Genomic DNA, 20,053 nt, shown 5'->3' on the forward strand with positions numbered 1-20,053 from the left:
ATAAAAAACGCCATACTGCGACCATATAGTGGTAGATACCAGTTCTACAAAGGCACTCTGCAGACCATATAAGTGAATAACCTACAGTTAAATCTAGTTACTCAGAAGTGATTGTTCTATGAAAGGTGTCGTTAACTTTTTCTTCTTCATCCGACCCAGACCACCATGACAACTTCTCCCAGCAGGACTCGTCCCTGTAGAGTTTGCTGCCCAGACATCTTTGGCTCCTCTCTTTACCAGCACCCGACTTACCTACTTCCCATCCTTCTGCCCCTTTAATAGTACCATTTTGCTTCTGTCCCGGGTGCCCCCATAACTATAGTTATCCCCCAAAAAGTGCCACACAAATGCCCCAGGTGGTAAAAGTACCCCACACAATAATAGTACCCCCCTTGTGCCCCACACAGTAATCATGTTCCCCTAGTGCCATCAAGACAGTAATAGTTCCCCCTTAGTGACTCCACACAATAACAGTGCCCCCCTTGGGATCAGCACACCGTAATAGTGCCCCAACACTGTAATATTGCCATCCTTTGCGCCCCCACACAGTAACAGTACTTCTTACTGCCCCTACACAGTAATAGTGCCCCTTTAGTGTCCGCCACACATCATTAGTGCCTGGTTAGTGTCTCCACACATGCCCCTTTTGTGTATGCAAAAGTAATATTTCCTCTACACAGAAATAGTGGCCTCCTACCTGCTTTTACTAGTGCCCCTTTAGTGTCCGTCACACAGTAATAGTTCCCATTTAGTGCCCCCACACAGTAAATATGCCTCATTTCTGCCCTTACACAATAGTGCCACACCCACACAGTATAAATGTCCCAGTAGTGCCACCCAACCAGTTAAAATGCCTATTTTCGTCCCCTCACATGGTAAAAATGTCCCCAAAAATAATACGATGGATACTCCCCTAACTCACCCATTTACCACGATGTGCGGAGCTGGTCAGGCTAACATGCCTCTTCTAGCCTGTGGTCTGAACTCTCAGTGGCTAAGCACAGTCGAACGCGATAATATCCCTGCCTCGTGACAGCCTGCGTCAAGTTTTGAGTGCCTCGTAGGCCAGAGTGGATGGTGGACCACGGAGCTAAATGCTCTCTTCTCAGCCAGTGTATACAACTTTAGCAACTCCCTATTACAGAAAAAATGCTTATTTCTCCACTTATTAGTACCCCCCCTTACTGTTGACTCACTCAAAATTTACTGATATTTCCATCTCAACTATCAGCTCACAGAGTGATCAGGATACAGCTGCCCATCGAAGTCTATGAAGAGGGAGGATGAGGGCAGGAGCAGAGGGAGTGAGTAGCAGAGAGACACACAGAGACGTTGTTACAGCTTGCAGCCTGTCGAGTGGAAAACTGCTAACACATTCAGAATCCGAGTTATATAAAGGCCCGAAACAGTGTTATTCCTCATGTATACACATATGACAGATTATTCTGAAAGTTACACTTTAAAGAGTTATGAAGGTAGAAAATGGGTGAAAGTATTTGTGTGTGTGTGTATGTGTGTATGTATGTATGTATGTATGTATGTATGTATGTATCTATCTGTATAGATAGGTAGATATAATGCTTGGTTAGTTATGGTAATGGAGAAACAGTTTCTGATCCCAATTTAAAATTTTTTTCTTTAATATCAATAACATGATTACGTTTCAAAACGGAATCCTTTCAGAAAACTTGGGTACCATTTATTTGTAATTTGTATGCCATGTTTCAGATTAGATTACATGGGTTTCGTTTCATGCATTGAAAGCTTGTGTGAAAGCCTAATAAAATATTTACTCTTCCCAACATGCAGTGCATGGATGGAATATTGTGCAACAAAGAAAGCCAAAAGACTGGACACCCAGGTCAAGCTGCAGAATGCAGAGACTCATCGTACAAAAACATTTTTGCGATCCATAATACGTCGCTGGGATAAGTGGGTGAAATTTCGCAATAAGCAACATATCAGTAAGTTTTCATACAAATGTCTCAAAGTGATATTTATATATAATACTGCAGTGCAAATAGTGCTGGAGTGGTCTGTAGAGTCATTCTACAAATTGTTTGGGTATGGATAATTGTATTTATTTGATTGCTTTATCTAAATATTCAGCTTATTTCTTTTAGAAAATGGTTAGCTTAGGCTCTGTTCACACTAATATTTTTAGGTTTTTGTCAGGGTTTCTGACAGAAACCTGACAGACCCCATTATAGGTCAAGGACTACGTTTGAAAATGGACTATTGTGTACAGAGCTGTGTTCTGTGTAAGACTGAGACAGTGGGGAATTGTATCAAAACTGGTGCAAAGGAAAAGTGGAGTAGTTTTCCATAGCAACCAATCAGCTTCAAGCTCTCATTTTCTAGAGGCCTTTTTGAAAATGAAAGAAGCTATTTGGTTGGTTGCTTTTGGCAACTACTTCACTTTCCTTTTGCACACATTTTGAAAAATCACCCCCCCCCCCCCGCAGTATTTATTGCTTGTGAATTGTGAAAAATTAAAGTTAGTAAACTGAAGTATGCATCAAATTATTTTGCAAGTCAAAACAATCACTTTTACTATTTTTTTTCTATTTTTTTAAAAGATTGATACCAAATTGTTATTTATATTTGTGCAATTTTTCATGTGTGTTCCATGTCCTATATGTATCCTATTTCTCAAGCTAATACCACAATAAAAAGCATCTGTGTGCCAAGTGTTGTCTTCAGTGATTACAGTCATAGAGACAGTCTTCATTCACATGCCATCGCCTAGGATAGAATAAAGCATCAATAAGTTAGCCATTTGTGGCCGATTATGACCACTGAACTTAGAATAAGGCCGCTTTCACATGAACGTAATACGGGTGCTTTTTTGCGCCACTATTACGTACACAACACCTGGTCATTAGAAATAGAGTTAGAGTAATTTAGAAGCCCCCTATAACAAGGGCCGATTTTAGACAAAGTGTGTCCCTGCACAAAATTAAAATTGGGGCCCCAAATGTTGAATTATTGTATCAATAATGCAGTAATTTCAGAAGGCGGTGTGCAAAGAACTGCATCGCTGATTTCTAACGCGTCCAGGAGTGTTGCAAGCCCCAAAGCATATGTCCACCCTCTGACATTAAAAAAATTATACATATATAAATATAAAAAAGAAAGCAGCACAGCTTCAGTGGTCGGGTGCAAATCAATTCTCCCCGACTCAGGTTATGAGTCAAAAAGATTCCAATGGCAAAAAAACGGAGGCAGCTACTGGGGTGAATTAAACACAGCACTTTTTCTTCTCAACATTGGAGTGCTGCCTCTGTTTTTTTTGCTATTGAGATATATATATATATATATATATATATGTATATGTATATATTTATATTTATTTAATCATACCACCATACCAGATTAAATATTACTTGCATACTGTTATCGAACACAACTTACTATTATAAGACCAGTATTACCAATAATAGTTCAAATAATACCGCCACACCATAACCACAGTGACTGAATTATACCCCTGTACTTTTACTGAATAAAAAACACTTTAATATATCAATATTACCACGATATAGTGGTAGATGCCAATTGTACACTGGAGCTCTGCAGACAATATCACTGATTACAGCACATTTATATCCAGTGACTCACAGGTGATGTTTTCTCTGATTATAGTTGTTCACTTTCCCTTTTTTTCCCCATCCGGCATAGACCACTGTGACTACTTATTCCAGACACAACTTCTCTCTGAAGAATTTGACACACAGACATGTTGGTTTCTTGCTTTTCCAGCACCCTCCCCACCTATACACAATTCTCCAATCAAACTCGTAATCCACATTGCCCCAGATGGTAATAATGATCCCTCAGTGCTTGACACAATAAAAGTGCCCCATCATTAACCGTGCACCCACAGTAATAATGTCCCTGTAGATAGCGCCACACACAGCCCCCTGTAGATAGCGCCACACACAGCCCCCTGTAGATAGCGCCACACCCAGCCCCCTGTAGATAGCGCCACACCCAGCCCCTATAGATAGCGCCACACACAGCCCCTATAGATAGTGCCACACACAGCCCCCTATAGATATCGCACACACAGCCACCTGTAGATAGCGCCACACACAGCCACCTGTAGATAGCACCACACACAGCCACCTGTAGATAGCGCCACACACAGCCACCTGTAGATAGCGCCACACACAGCCCCCTGTAGATAGCACCACACACAGCCCCCTAGTAGATAGTGCCACACACCGTCCCCCTTGTATTTAGTGCCACACAGCCCCCTCCCTTGTGTATAGTACCACAGCCCCCTGTAGATAGCGCCACACACAGCCCCATGTAGATAGCACCACACAGCCCCGCTGGTCTTATAGTGCCATACAGACCCCCCTAGTAGATAGTGCCACACAGCCTCCCTTAGTAGAGGCCCTCTTGTATATATTGCCACACACTGACCCCTTGTGTATATAGTGCCACACAGCCTCCAAATTAATGGATATGTACACTGAATGGACTCTTTACATGCGACATGTGACCATGTGGTGCAGCATAAATTCAAGTCTGCAAGTTAACCACGGATCAGTTTCAGTGTAAATCCACATTGGAATGGAAAAACCGAGCGATCTGAGCAACTTCAAACGAGGCAGACTAGCCAGGGTCAGTATTTCACAAACTGCCAACCTTGTTGTGATTTTTGGTGCAACGGTGTCCTGTGGATGTCAGCAACTTGTCTACGAAAGGGGTCAGAGGAAGATACAGAGAATCATTCTGATGAACAGTCAGGCAAATTGCAGCCAAATCTAATGCTGGTACTCCAACTAGAGTGTCTGAACGTACAACTCGTCGTTGTAGACAACCAGTTTGAGTGCCATTGCTATCTGAGGAAAACAGAAAGACAAGACTTCAGTGGGCAAAAGAGCACAAAAATTGGATCACTGAGATGTGAATTGCCATGTCAGATGAATCCAGATTTCTGTTGCACCATGTTGCTGGGAGGGTCAGAATTTAGCGCAAGCAGCATGGATGTATGAGCCCTTCCTGCCATGTGTCAACAGCTCAGGCTGGTGGAGATGGAGTAATGGTTTGGGGAATGTTTTCTTAGCACACCTTGGGTCCTCTGATACCTGCGGATGGAAGTTTGAACAGTGGGGTTACCTAAGCATTGTGGCCATCCAAGTTGATTACTTCATGGCAGCTGTTTACCCTATGGCAGAAGGACACTTTAGCTATCCTAGTCTCATGAGCCAATATTTCTGCATCAGAATTTCAACACCTAGTGGAATCTATACCACAACAAATTGATGTGGATTCTGAAGGTCAAAGAAGGTCCAACGCACTACTAGATGCGTTTCTCTAATAAAGTGGCCATTTTGTAGTCGTATTACAGTAGAAAATGAGACACAGTTCCTGGGATGGCTGAGGGAGAAAGTAGATTCGTGAATGTTTCACACATACATACATATATATATATATATATCTCTGATATAAAAAAACAAAACATAAAAAAGCAATATGCAGTTTTATGGGAAATAACAGACATGTTTGTTTTCACCTTTTGTTAATAGTGTCTCTGAACATACGTCAGTGTCATATGGCTGCTGTCCTGTTCATACATACAAAACAGCTTGCGATTATGTCTAAAACGGCACGTTCTTTTGACCCACAATACAACTGTTTGCTATACAGTTAGATATGTCTGCCTATTGATTTTTTTTCTGGGAAAAAAAACCATAAACCAATAATCCCCACATAAGCATTTACTAGGAACTTTAAGCTGAGACCACAGATGCTGAATGTGGATTCTATTTAAACAACTTCTGATATCAAATTTGCCTATATGCTGCTTAACCCCTTCAGGACTGAGCCTATTTTTGCCTTCAGGACGAAGCCGATTTTTCAAATCTGACATGTGTCCCTTTATGTGGTAATAACTCCGGAATGCTTTTGCCTATCCAAGTGATTCTGAGATTGTTTTCTCGTGACATATTGTACTTTATGTTAGGGAAAAAATGTGGTCGATAAATTCAATATTTATTTGTAAAAAACACCAAGATTTGAAGAAAATTTGCAAAAATTTGCATTTTTCTAAATTTAAATGTATCTGCTTGTAAAACAGATAGTAATACCACACAAAATAGTCACTAGTTAACATCACCCATATGTCTACTTTATGTTGGCATCGTTTTTTGAACATTCTTTTCTTTTTCTAGGACGTTACAAGACTTAGAACTTTAGCAGCGATTTCTCATATTTTCAAGAAAATTTCAAAAGGCGATTTTTACAAGGACAAGTTCAGTTCTGAAGTGGCTTTGAGGGCCTTATATATTAGAAAGTCCCCATAAATCACCCCATTTTGAAAACTGCACCCCTCAAAGTATTCAAAACAGCATTCAGAAAGTGTTTTAACCCTTTAGGCGTTTCACCGGAATTAAAGCAAAGTAGAGGTGAAAGTTACAAATTTCATTTTTTTTTTACAAAATTCATTTGTAATACATTTTTTTCTATACCACAGAAGGTTTTACCCGAGAAATGTAACTTATTATTCATTGCCCAGATTCTGCAGTTTTTAGAAATATCCCACATGTGGCCCTAGTGCGCTAATTTACTGAAATACAGTCCTCAGAAGCAAAGGAGCACCTAGTGGATTTTGGGGCCTCCTTTTTTTTAGCATATATTTTAGGTACCATGTCAGGTTTGAAGAGGTCTTGTGGGGCCAAAACAATAAAGACCCCCCAAAAGTGACCTCATTTTGGAAACTACACCCCTCAGGGAATTTATCTAGGGGTATAGTTAGCATTTTGAACCCACAGTTTTTTTGCTAAATTTATTTGAATTAGTATGTGAAGATGAAAATCTACTTTTTTTCTGAAAAAACTTAGAAATTTTTAATTTTTTCAAGCAATAAAAGAGAAAAAACACCCCAACATATGTAAAGCAATTTCTCCCGATTATAGCAATACCCCATATGTGGTAATAAACTGCTGTTTGGACCCACAGCAGGACTCAGAAGGGAAGGAGCACCATATGGATTTTGAAATTCTGATTTTGCTGGAATAGTTTTCAGTGCTGTGTCGCGTTTGAAATGCACTGGAGGGAACAAAATAGTGGAAACCCCCGGAAAGTGACCCCATTTTGGAAACTACACTCATCAAGGAATTTTTCTACGGGTAAAGTTAGCATTTTGACCCCACAGTTGTTTTGCTGAATTCATTGGAATTATTCTGTAAAGGTAAAAATCAACTTTTTTTCTGAAAAAAGGTAGCCATTTTTAATTTTTACAAGGAATAAAGGAGAAAAAGCACCCCAACATTTGTAAAACAATTTCTTCCGATTACGGAAATATGCCATATGTGGTAATAAACTGCTGTTTGGACCCACAGCAAGGCTTAGAAGGGAAGGAGCGCTATTTGTCTTTTGGAGCTCAAATTTAGCTGAAATGGTTTTTGGGTGCCATGTCGCATTTGCAAAGCCCCTGAGAGGCCAAAACAGTGGAAACCCCCCAAAAGTGGAAATTACACCACTTAAAGAATCTATCTAGGGATATAGTGGGCATTTAGACCCCACAAGTCTTTTGCAGGATTTATTAGAATTAGGCCGTGAAAATGAATATCGACATTTCTTCCACTAAAATGTTGCATTTTTTCAATTTCACAAAGGATAAAGGGGGTAAAAGCCGCCCAACATTTGTAAAGCAATTTCTCCCGAGTACGGCAATACCCCACGTGTGGTCATAAATGGTTTTTTCATTAGAAAGTAATTAACCCTTTCTGGACCGATCCATTTTTTTATTTTCCTTTTTAGTTTTTTCCTCCCCGCGTTCCAAGAGCCACAACTTTTTTTATTTTTCAATAGAGCGGTATGAGGGCTTATTTATTGAGGGACGAGCGGTCGTTTTTATTGGTACCATTTTTTGGTACATACAACTTTTTGAGCACTTTTTATTACATTTTTAGGTAGCGCCAAGGTGACCAAAAAACAGTGATTTTGCAGTTTTAAATGCTTTCTTTTTCACGTGAGACGCTCCATACATCACCCCCTACACTATGACATGCTATGTCGTGGTGCGCGAAGGGGTTAATGCGCAGCGCATGGTGCGGAGTGAAAATTTAAATTTTCCACTCATATGCCATTTTAGTGCACTACATGTTATGCCCAGTTTGTGCCACTGAAGACAAATACCTCATAAAATATTAACCGGGTTCTCCCGGGTATGGCGATGCCATATCTATGGATGTAAACTGGTGTTTAGGCACGCTGCAGGGCTCAGAAGGGAGGGAGGGGCATTTGGCTTTTGGGGCGAAGATGTAGCTTGGTAGTTGTTCTGTTTGGGGTTTTACTGGTGTTTCAGTTTATAATGTGGGGGCATATGTTATCTGTGCGGGGTACATCAGGGTATAATAAGAGGGTATAATAATGCAGTAAATAAATAATAATCCGCAGATATGTGGCCGGTGTCGCACTGATAAATGGCGCCCAATCTTATCCGCTTTTGGAACACTGCACATTTTGCATCGCCATATTCTGAGAGCCGGATCTGTTTTATTTTTTCTCCACCGGAGCTGTGTGAGGGCTTATTCTTTGCGGGACAATCTGTAGTTTTCATTGGTACCATTTTGGGGTACCAGAAATTTTTTTGATCACGTTTTATTCCATTTTTTGGCAAGCAAGGTGACCAAAAACCATAAATTCTGACAATGTTTTTTATTTGTTTTTTTATGGCGTTCACCCTGGGCTATAAATTACCATTATATTTTATTCTGCGGTTCGATACGATTACGGTGATACTATATGTATATAATTTTTTTATGTTTTGCAGCGTTTGTGCAATAAAATCACTTATTTATAAAATAAATTATTTTTTGTTTCACCATATTCTGAGAGCGATAACTTTTTTATTTTTCAGTCAAAAACGCGGTGTAAGGGCTTGTTTTTTGCGGGATGGGTTGTAGTTTGTATTGGTACCATTTTGGCGTACATGCGACTTTTTGATCACTTTTTTTTGTATATTTTGGGAGGGTTGGTAACCAAAAAATTGTGATTCGGGCACTGTTTTTCGTTTATTTTTTTCGCGGTGTTCACCGTGCGGGAAAAATAATATTACAGTTTTATAGTTGGGGTCGTTAGGAACGCGGTGATACCAAATATGTGTACTTTTTTTAACGTGTTAATTTTTTTCCTATAATAAAAGACTTATTATAGGAAAAAAAAGCATTCTTTGTTCATGTCACTTCTAACTTTTATTTTTACACTTTTTAAAAACATTTTTATTATCTTTTTTTAACTTTTTTCACTTGTCCCACTAGGGGACACTTAGACTTGTAGCTCTGATCGCTGCTGGAACACATTACACTACACACGTAGTGTAATGTGTTCTAACTGTCATTGTGACGTGACAGTCACACTGACAGGAAGCATCGGAGGACCAGCCGGAGGTTGATCCTCCGAGGCTTCCGTACATGGCAAACCGGAGGTCATTGTCTGGCCTCTGGTTGCCGTGAGAAGGATCGCCAGCCCCCGCAAATACATGTGGGGGGCTGCCGATCCGCTGTAAACCTCTTCAATGTGGTGATCGCAATCGACCACCGCATCAAAGTGGTTAATTGCCGATTTCAGTGGTGACAGGCCGCTGATCGGCAACGGGGAGAGCAGGGCTGACACCCTGTACAGTTAACCGGTTTAGCGCCGCGCGGCGGTTAACTGTTAAAGCACTGACGTTATTGCACGTCAAGGTGCGCGAAGTTACTGCACACATTGACGTGCATTAACGTCAAGGTGCGGGAAGGGGTTAAAGGGAATGTGTCGCTAGAAATATATATATATTTTTTTAGTTAAACAATTTGTATATAAATGATTACACATTGTTATAATTTTTTTAATTTTTTCACAAGTCAGGAAATATTATAAATTAGATTCTAATTTATAACATTTCCATGTGCTGGTCACTAGAGGGAGCAATTCCCATAATTGCAGCATTGGCATGTGGTAAAGCAACCTCATTGCTTTATGCTGCAAAATTTGAGAAGACCTACTCGCTCTAGTGTGCTCAAACAATGCCCCCTCCTTTCTCCTGGCTAGTGCCAGGAGAAAGGAGGGGGTCGAATGTTCAAACCTCCTACACTGTGTGCCGCCATTTTTTGAGCGTGTAGGAGGATTAGATACAGTGGTTATAACACGAACATACACAAACATGACTTACCTGCTCCTGCCGCCTCCGCTCCCTCCGCTCCTAGTCCTTGCTTCGGAACATATGGACACCTTCCCTTTAACTACAAACAGTCCACTCTCCGATCTTTAGGCATCTATAGGCTATATTCGTGTGTTGCCACTAGTTTAACTGTCATAACACAGTCTGATTTGCATGATGATTTGCCCTCTCATCTTCTGCTGATTTATTTATTTTTTCTTTAAAGCTTTTCAGTCCGCTTTAATTTTTTATGGAAATCTAGAATATGCTGACATTTTTTTTACATTGGTTTGTGTTCTTTTAAGCATAATAAATCATTGATGGCTTATATGATGATTGTGTAATCGTAGGTCTAACCAACAGGTGGCATCGCTCATCTATATATTTATGTCTAGTGTTGGCTAGATAGAACAATATTAAGGTGGTAAACAAGAAAATTTATATTTATTGCTTGCCTATTCAACTAATTTCAAACATTTTGCCAGTGGAATGCATGGACATCCATCTCATTAGCTTAGTTGTGGACAGGGATTGCATCAGATATTATGTCTACAGACTCAATAGTGTTTTTCCAAACAGTAAAAATGTATGTTTATACTCATTTGAAGTCCATAACACTGTTACGGTGGTTTAGACTCCTTAAATATAGTAAACCCAACCAGACACATTAGGAGCTTGAAACCAAAATGGTAGCCATATAGTTAAAATTGTATAAATACTTTATTGAATTCTCATATTAAAAATATAAATGTTTACATAACATGAAGATAAACATTTCAACAGAATATATCAAAGAACAATGGTATCAACAATTTGCATCGCTTATTATTTTATACTGGTCTAAAGAAAGTCATATATGGTATTATCTATAACATGAAACAGGATTTATAGTAGAAATATAGGTCTTTGTCAGAATATAAGCAAGGTTTAAGAATTCCTCTACGCTGAACAACTAACCATATGTAACATGAGAAAAAGAAGCGTCCCTGCATATAAGAAACACTCAAAAAGCCGCAGGGATAAGTATGTATTGTACATAATCTGCTGTTTAAATGTTTTTTATAAGTATAACAGCATCCATATAGTGGGACTTACTTGTCCTTAGAAGATGTTTATTTTAATTGTGTGCTTCGCCTCCTGTGCAGATTATGTACAATACATGAGGGTATACTATTTAAATAGCGATATACTTATCCCTGCGGCTTTTTGAGTGTTTCTTATATGCAGGGACGCTTCTTTTTCTCATGTTACATATGGTTAGTTGTTCAGCGTAGAGGAATTCTTAAACCTTGCTTATATTCTGACAAAGACCTATATTTCTACTATAAATCCTGTTTCATGTTATAGATAATACCATATATGACTTTCTTTAGTCCAGTATAAAATACTAAGCGATGCAAATTGTTGATACCATTGTTCTATGATATATTCTGTTGAAATTTTTATCTTCATGTTATGTAAACATTTATATTTTTAATATGAGAATTCAAAGTATTTATACAATTTTAACTAAATGGCTACCATTTTGGTTTCAAGCTCCTAATGTGTCTGGTTTTTGGTTTAGTAAAAATTGATGGCCTGTCCTCAGGATAGGCCATCAATAGCTGATCAGTTGAGGTCCGACTCCCGGAACATTCCCCGCCAATCAGCTGTTTTGAAGGGGCCGCAGCACTCGTACAAGCGCTGCTTCCCCTTCATCTCTTCTTGCTCACTGTGAATCTTCGACACTTATTTAGCGGCGATTCACAGGTATTGCAGCCTTTTCTCACATTCACTTCAATGGCATTAAATATACTGCTGCTGCTCATAATCTAACCATGTGGTTGAGGCTAGCCTGTAACATAAGGGGTGTGTATAGGTAATGTACTAAAGACAGTTCATGGTTAGAAGAAGTTGTTGTAAAACAATCAGTGCCCACTATTTCAGAAAATCTATCTGAAATGGCAAACATTCATTCACCATTGGCAACACTTGGGGTCACAAAAGGTTTTTTTTTTTTGGTTTTTTTCTAGAGGCTTCAACCAGAATTCAGAGTGTTTTTGATGATGCCTTCATAAAGAAAATCTTAAAAGCTTGGAACGCTGAAACTCAGGATTCCAAAAAGAAAAGAGAGTACTTTGAGGTATGTGTTAGCCTAACAGTTGTAATGTTGACATAGTCTAAAATGAATTTGGTCACGCCAAGTAAGGGACTTAAAATTGTTATCTGGGATCTAAAAATACACGGCTTGTTTTCACAGTGACTTAAAAATGTAAACGTGCATAGAACTTTTCCATTAGCAAAGCTTTCTTTAGTAATGGCATGATGGCCCTGCTCCTGCAGAACAATATTCATTAAATTACTTTATTGAAAAGTTGTGTATGTGAAAAAATGTCAGATCAACCTTAGATAATAATCGCTTTTCATTGGGATTAGTATTATCATTATTTCAACTGTTATGAAAACGGTAATATTTTATTTAACATTGTTTTGCTGTTCTACGCTTCCTCAGAGCGTGTAAATATGTTTTGACATTGAAATAGCTATATGAAAAATATAACCGAATGTTGTACAGCCAGTCACAGCGAAATTCTTGGACAGAGAAGCACTTTCTCCTGCTTGGATTAATTATAAACAAATAATTCAGCAAATAAAATGAAACATATTTTTAGCAGACCCAATTTACTGGAAATTATAGTTTATGCTTGGAAGAGTTAAAAAGGATGATGACTGACAAACAAAATGTTAGATCTGCAGAGTTATAATAAATCCTTTATCCTGCAGAACAATTATTTTGTCAGTCGGGAATAAAATCAGTGAGTAACTTGTCTACAGGGTGTATGTCAGTTCTGTAGACAGAGAGATAGCTAAATCAGCATAAGAACTTTACCAAAAAGCACCAAAGATCTCAGCTTCCCATACTCCTGTAATTCTTTAGCTGGTGTTGTGGATAAACCGTTGTTCCAAATTAACATTATTTAAATAGTGGTTGCTTTAAAGGGGTTTTCCAGTCATATGAAATAGACCATCAATATCGGTATATCTTCCCCTTCATTCTTGTTATTGCGCGTACTGTGAACCGCAGACACACTTGTAGCGGCGGTTCACAGTATTACGGTTTTCTCCCATTCACTACAATGGGAGAAGGCTGTAATAATGTGACCTGCTGCTACAAGTGTGTCGGCGATTCACAGTACGAGCAGATAGCTAATGAAGGGAAAGCAGCACCACTACACCTTTAAAACAGCTAATTGGTGGGGGTGCTGGTAGTTGGCCCCCACTGATCAGATATTGATGGCCAATCCGGAAGATAGGCCATCAGTTTCTTATGATTGGACAACCCTATTAAGCAAAAAAAAAAAAAAAAGTAACAATGCAGTGACATGAATTGTGTCACCTGCATGTAGCATAAATAGAGTATAAGACTGAACACCTGTAACAACGATTGTGTATGTTTAACTCCTTTCCCAGCCAACCCAGAAGCAGGCTCATAGACATTGTAGGCCTCAGTTTCTTATCTCCTTAGTTATATTAGGTACGCCTGATGCAGCTGGGAGTGCAGGTGGAGATCTTGGATGCGCATGAGGAGATCTTGGGTGTGCTAGAAGAGATCTTGGATCCGCATGAGGAGATCTTGGATGCGCAGGAGGAGATCTTGGGTGTGCTAGAAGAGATCTTGGGTGTGCTAGAAGAAATCTTGGGTGTGCTAGAAGAGATCTTGGGTGTGCTAGAAGAGATCTTGGGTGTGCTAGAAGAGATCTTGGGTGTGCTAGAAGAGATCTTGGGTGTGCTAGAAGAGATCTAGGGTGTGCTAGAAGAGATCTTGGGTGTGCCGGAGGGGATCTTGGGTGTGCCGGAGGGGATCTTGGGTGTGCCGGAGGGGATCTTGGGTGTGCCGGAGGGGATCTTGGGTGTGCTGGAAGAGATCTAATGGGGTGTGCTGGAAGAGATCTAATGGGGTGTGCTGGAATAGATCTAATGGGGTGTGCTGGAAGAGATCTTCGGTGTGAAGGAGATCTTGGGTCATGCTTAAAAGTTCATTTTCCAATGCCGAATATGATACACATAATGATGTAACAGGCCTTCTTTGTGGTGATAAAGAAGTATTTGTGTACAAAAGCAACATTTTCTATACACCGCAGAATATATATTTTTAAGCATCTAAATGATATTGAAGACAATAGACAAAGGGCAATATGGTGAACTTAATTTCTTTCACACTGGTTATATACGTGAGAGAGTTGACAGCAATTATCTTTCCCACCTCCCCATAAACCTGCTCGTGTGCATATATATTAAATAGGAGAGACGGAGATAAGCCACTACTAGACATTTCTGACAGAATAATGGACCCAACGTGACTTATCTTTTCTCCTATCTGCCATTGTGTGACAGTTCCGATCCTCCCATATACTATAAACTTTTAGCAAATCTTGCCGTTTTCAGCGCGATGCACGAACATCCACCAGCTTTACTTGGGAAGGCGAGTAGAAGGATGAAATTGTATATATCTCTAGTCAAAACTGGATATAATTATTTTTTTTAGGAAGAATATCTGTTGTTTTTTTTGTAGTATAGCCGATATATTTCATAATATTATAGTAAATGATACAGTACTAAAAATACAAATATCATCTGACTTCTCACTTTACAAGTTATGGTCTCTTCATTTATTTATTTTTTAAATAATTGACTCTAAAACTAGTGTTATTTTAGTTTTTATTTTACATACATTTTTGTTGAGCTAGATAAACCAAAAATATATGTTTGGATAAGAAGATTATATTTTCTCTCTATACATACAGACGTAGTGTCTTCAAGTTAGTTTAACAGTTGTTTGGGCCATTTTCAGAGGATGTCTACAAACATTGACATCTAGAACACATTGCTTATTGTAGAACCACAGAGGATTGGTGGCACAGGCCTTTCAATTGTATATCTCAGAGAACAGAGGTATGAATTGGTCATCTCAAGCAGGTGTCATTACTTAATTTTTCTAAATGTTTCAGAACCCTAAGGCCTCATTCCCACGACAGGGTTTCCCGGCCGGGTGCCGGACGTTCATAAATCGGCCGGCACCCGGCTGCATTAGGAATAATAGACCCCTAATGGGGCTATTCACACGACCGATTTTTTGACGGCCGGGGAAACCGAGCGTCAAAAAATAGGACATGCTCTATCTTCGGCCGGGTACCCGGCCGCCCAGCTCCCATAGAAGTCTATGGGGCCGTGTAATACCCGGCCATCACCGGGATGTGTCCCGAGTGATGACCGGGTTTTCCGGCGTTTGCCCTCTATCTCCTCCTCCTCACAGCGCAGAGTGCATGTGAGGAGGAGGAGTTGATGCCATTCTGACGAATGGCATCACTGCACACTGTGTTGCAGGGCCGGGGTGTACAGCAGGTGGAAGGGAGCGCTGCGCTGGCTCCCTTCCCCTGCTTGTTTTAAAAGCGCCCTGGCCCGGCGACACCTTCGATGGCGCCGCTTGCAGCTTCTGCTGCTGCGGCTGCTACTACTGCAGCGACGCCACTATAGCAGAGCAGGGAGGTATCCCCTGCTCTGCTATGTGCTAGCCGCTCTTTAGCTCCTTGAAGGAGCGGAATCCCCGTGTTTTCGGGGATTCCGCTCCTGGACAGAGCGCTTGATGTCTCTGTCCATATCTGGGCAGTGACATCAGGGGAAACTCCTGAAGCGGAATCCCCGAACACATGGGGATTCCCCTTCAGGAGTTGCCGCTGATGTCACTGTCCAGATCTGCCCGGCCCGGCACGGATGCAAAACTTTATGCAAACCGGCCGGGCAGAATGGCCGATTTTACCGGCCGGCACTTGGGCTCGGGCGCGACCTGGTCGTGTGAATCCCGCCTAACCATCCCTATTCCCCATCTGATTAAAATCAAGCAGCACTGTGTGATAGTGAAAAGGTTAATGGGGGAATTTATCAATGGCTATACAGCAGTATTATGGAGTAAAAAAGTTGCAGATTAGCGCGCACGCCACATTTGTGCAATAATTTGCTGTTTTTTTAATGTTTTATGCTGCCCTGCTACTTTTGTAAAAATGGGCGAGACTTCGCGTAAGGGGCAGACTCATTTGCACCAACTAATTTGCTATAATTTACCCAGTAACTCCTAGCTGGAGTAGATTTCTCCCTCTGGCGCACATACAGCCAGATTTGCGCATAATTTATTAAATTGTGCACATTTTAGTCCAGCACTCTTTATATTAATATATAATATCATATTTATATCTGGCATATAAAACGAGTCTTAATTAATTCCCCCCCCCCACCCCAATATCCTTTGACTGTCTTAGCTTTGTGGTCTGCTGCAGCTTATTTAAATTATTTGTGTTCTACATATTGCTCTAATATAACATTTCCTTAATAGTCATTAATATAAAAATGTGCTTTGGATTGTTGTAACAAGACATAACGTTGATGGTTTTTTTGGTGGTTCCAAAGAATAGCATCTCAGTAGCTTAGATTAAACTGTTATAAGTGAGTACTTAGAATGGAAGCACTTTTCAGGTTCATTTTTTGTGCCGTTTGCATAAGATCTACCTCAAGCAGCTTCTAATTCTTGTCCCTTCTTGTTGCTTTTGTTCCTTTGCTTTAGAGCTATAAAGGAACAATGGAGGAGATTCATCAGTAGTGTTGTAGGATTTGTCTTGGCATCTACACTAGCTCATATTTTCCTAACTACCTCCCCCTTGTTTTCAGGGATGAACAGTACAGGGATCTATGCTTTACATATAAAGGTGTGAATTTTTTGGTCTGGGGAAAATGCTCCCCAATATGTTGCTTAGAGAGGACACCTCTTCTGACATTTCTGTTTTAGTAATAGTAATAGTTTTAGTAATAGTAATTGATTGCCCACGAAATTCGGGAGCATCTTTTATTTGAACTTATTTGGCGTTCCTCTGTTATTCCTTTAAGAAATGTATGAATAAATTGACAACTGGGTGTTACCAGTTGGGGGGGGGGGGGGTGTATACCTACATAGACTCGCAATGGCCAATCTGTTCTGACAGAGTGAGACTGTGTAGGGACACGCCCTTTTGACAAGGGTATTGGTAACACCTAGTTGTCAATTTATTCATATATTTCCTGGAGGAATAACAGAGGAATGGTACAATGCAGAGTTCTAAGAAAATGTTTCAGATTTTTATATTTCATGGGGAATATAAGTATTTACTAAAAAAGACATGTCAGGAGAGGTGACCGGTCCACTTTAAGGGCTTTAACTCTCTGTTACAGAGTACCAAACCATTGTTTATAATAGTTAATAAAAGTGCTAATCCTGATGATAGTATCTACAGATCTAATATGAATTATCAGATACAGTGGTGTGCTATAAGGATTGCTCAGGTGAATTTGGAACAGCAGTAAAATGCTCTTTATTCTATCTCCCAACTTGACAAGTTTTGTAGCACATTAAAAGTCTTTTAAAATTGAAGCTGCTAAATCTTGGGTACTTACCATTTTAGCAGCCATTCCTGATGAATGTTTTACAGGCTGAGCTATCAAGTGTTTAATTGAGACATAGTAAAACTTTTATTGTTTCAGTAAATCTCAAGCACATATTTTTTTCCATAGTTTTATTCTTCAAGAAAGAAGAAAATTTTAGGAATGTACGTGCATAGAAAGGAACTTAAATGCTCTTTGCTAACTGTACTTAGTTTCTTCTCTATTTCATATGCTTTTGGGAGTTTTATTAATATTGGCGCCACGTGCAAGTAGTGTGCCAGTATCTCTCCCCCATGCTGCAAAGTTGGGGGTCCTAGATGTCTACATATTTGAAAGTTTCACAACTAGCTAGATAACTTACTTATGTAAGTCTTAGGGCCTGTTTACATCAGCGTTGTCTTTCCGTTGAGGGTTTGTCGGGGGAACCCCTCAACAGAAAGGCAAACAGAAACCATAGTTTTCGTTTGCATCACCATTGATCTCAATGGTGACGGATTCTTTGCTAATGGTTTGCTTTTCTCAACGTTGTGAAAGGGTTCCGTTCTTTTGACGGAATCAATTTAGTAGTCGACTGTGCTATTGATTCCGTAAAAAAAACGGATCCCTTTCACAACGGTGACAAACGCAAACCGTTACCAAAATATCCGTCACCATTGAGATCAATAGTGATTCAAACGGAAGCTATGATTTGTGTTAAGGGTTTCCCCCGACGGAAAGCTCCGACGGAACCCCTCAACGGAAAGACAGAGCTGATGTGAACAGTCCCTTACTTCTGTTCTACATTATTATAACATTTCATGTTTTTCATCAAACAACCCATATTTACTAATATCTGGTGGATATGATAACAATTCTGTGTTTATTCTGTGATTATTTTATATTTACAAGCGTTTGGAAAGAGGTGACATGGATGATTTAGGAAATGTCAGTTCTTCTGCCATGAGGGAAGGTGAAGACGATATTTCTCAACTACCACAGAGGGCTGTTCTTAAGGTACAGTACTTTTCTAATTTTTACATTGTTTTACATTCTGCAGTATGGCTGACTAATAATTTTACTCAGTAAATTTATTACACAGGGCAAGTGGCTGTGCAGCATTTACCTGTTGTTTTACCATTGGTAAAGTATAAACTGTGTGTTAACAGCCTCTTTGAATTTTTCATCTCGTATAGGTGGTTGGTGGGGCACCTGAGAAGATCCATTAGAGGTCTTTACATAATTTAGTATTCTTTATTTTCAATTTGGAGCACTTCACCTCTTTCACATTTTAAACTGGTTTTACATGATTAGAAAAACATGACTGCTTTCTCCCAAAAAACAGCGCCACACTCGTCCACAGGTTGTGTGTGGTATTGCTCGTCGGAATAAAGAAAATAGATAGGACCCCTAGTAGTTGGCGGGCACATCAACAATTGCAAAAAGAAAGGCTGCCTGCAAGCAGCCAAGCCCAATTTCCCAACTACAAATTTTAGTAGAATAAAAATAAAAAATACCTTTATTGGGCTACGTATAGCCAGACAGACCACATAAATTTTGAGTTAAAATTGTCACTACCTAGAAGCCGGACTAAATGTAGAGTACCTGTGTGATTACAGGCATAAGTGGTATTAGACTTAGGAATAGTGTGAAGTTCCCTAGCCAGTTAAATTGTTAGACTAGCTAATAGTAGACAGTGAGTCCGGTCAGCGGCAGGTATTTAAAATTCTAACAGCCCCCCCGACATGTTTCGCTACCAAGTAGCGTCCTCAGGGGTACACGGGGCTAATGGCGGCGCGGCAGGAAGGAGATCCTGATATAGACATGTCAGATGACGCATCTGGAGGTGTGTGAGAGCACATAGCCAATAGCAGTGGTAGAGACGTATCGGCACGCCAGCTGTAAGGAGCCGGCGAATGATCGTGAGGATGAGATGCACCAATAGAAGACAGGAAGCGGCGCATGCGTCTGACAGTGAAAAGAGGACTTAGTACAGGAATCGTCTCCCAGGCCGTGACGGACCAAGTGAGCTCATCGGCGCTTGCGCCGCCGACGATTCCCACTCGGTACCCACAGGTATATTCTGCAGGCCAGGATATAGACTGGTGGATTCGAAATATAGAATCCTTCAGTACCGAACTTAGAGGTGCCAGGTATAATTATGTATATGCAGACAGGAATGTGTGAGATGTACAGACTAAAGAAAACCTGAAATAAAAAATATGACTGTGCCTTGGTATGAAGATAATAAGGGTATGAGAATATACATCAATAGGGATAGTGGCAGAAAATACACATAGTGATAAAGGAATTCATTAGGATGGACCCTATAGATCCATTTTTTCCCACTATAATGGGTGCATGAGTAAGGTTACCGGCACGGGTATTGCAAATAAGCTTGAAAGCAAACCGTCTCTGACTGAAGTCCGGGTTGGCAGAACACAGATAACGAAACTGAATTTCAGACAATGG

General features: G+C 40.1%; 1 protein-coding gene across 3 annotated transcripts in view; it reads left to right on the plus strand.

Moving 5' to 3' along the window:
• Positions 1-20,053, plus strand: part of FBXL13 (F-box and leucine rich repeat protein 13) — a 178,540-nt gene that overhangs the window by 38,794 nt on the left and 119,693 nt on the right. For all 3 annotated transcript variants that reach the window (XM_075857321.1, XM_075857322.1, XM_075857323.1), the window contains exons 5-7: positions 1,810-1,964; positions 12,172-12,281; positions 18,494-18,598. In XM_075857321.1, coding sequence (XP_075713436.1) covers positions 1,810-1,964; positions 12,172-12,281; positions 18,494-18,598 — 370 coding nt within the window. The remainder of the gene's footprint in view (positions 1-1,809; positions 1,965-12,171; positions 12,282-18,493; positions 18,599-20,053) is intronic.

The sequence above is a fragment of the Rhinoderma darwinii genome, chromosome 3 (assembly GCF_050947455.1).
Source record: "Rhinoderma darwinii isolate aRhiDar2 chromosome 3, aRhiDar2.hap1, whole genome shotgun sequence".
NCBI lineage: Eukaryota > Metazoa > Chordata > Amphibia > Anura > Rhinodermatidae > Rhinoderma > Rhinoderma darwinii.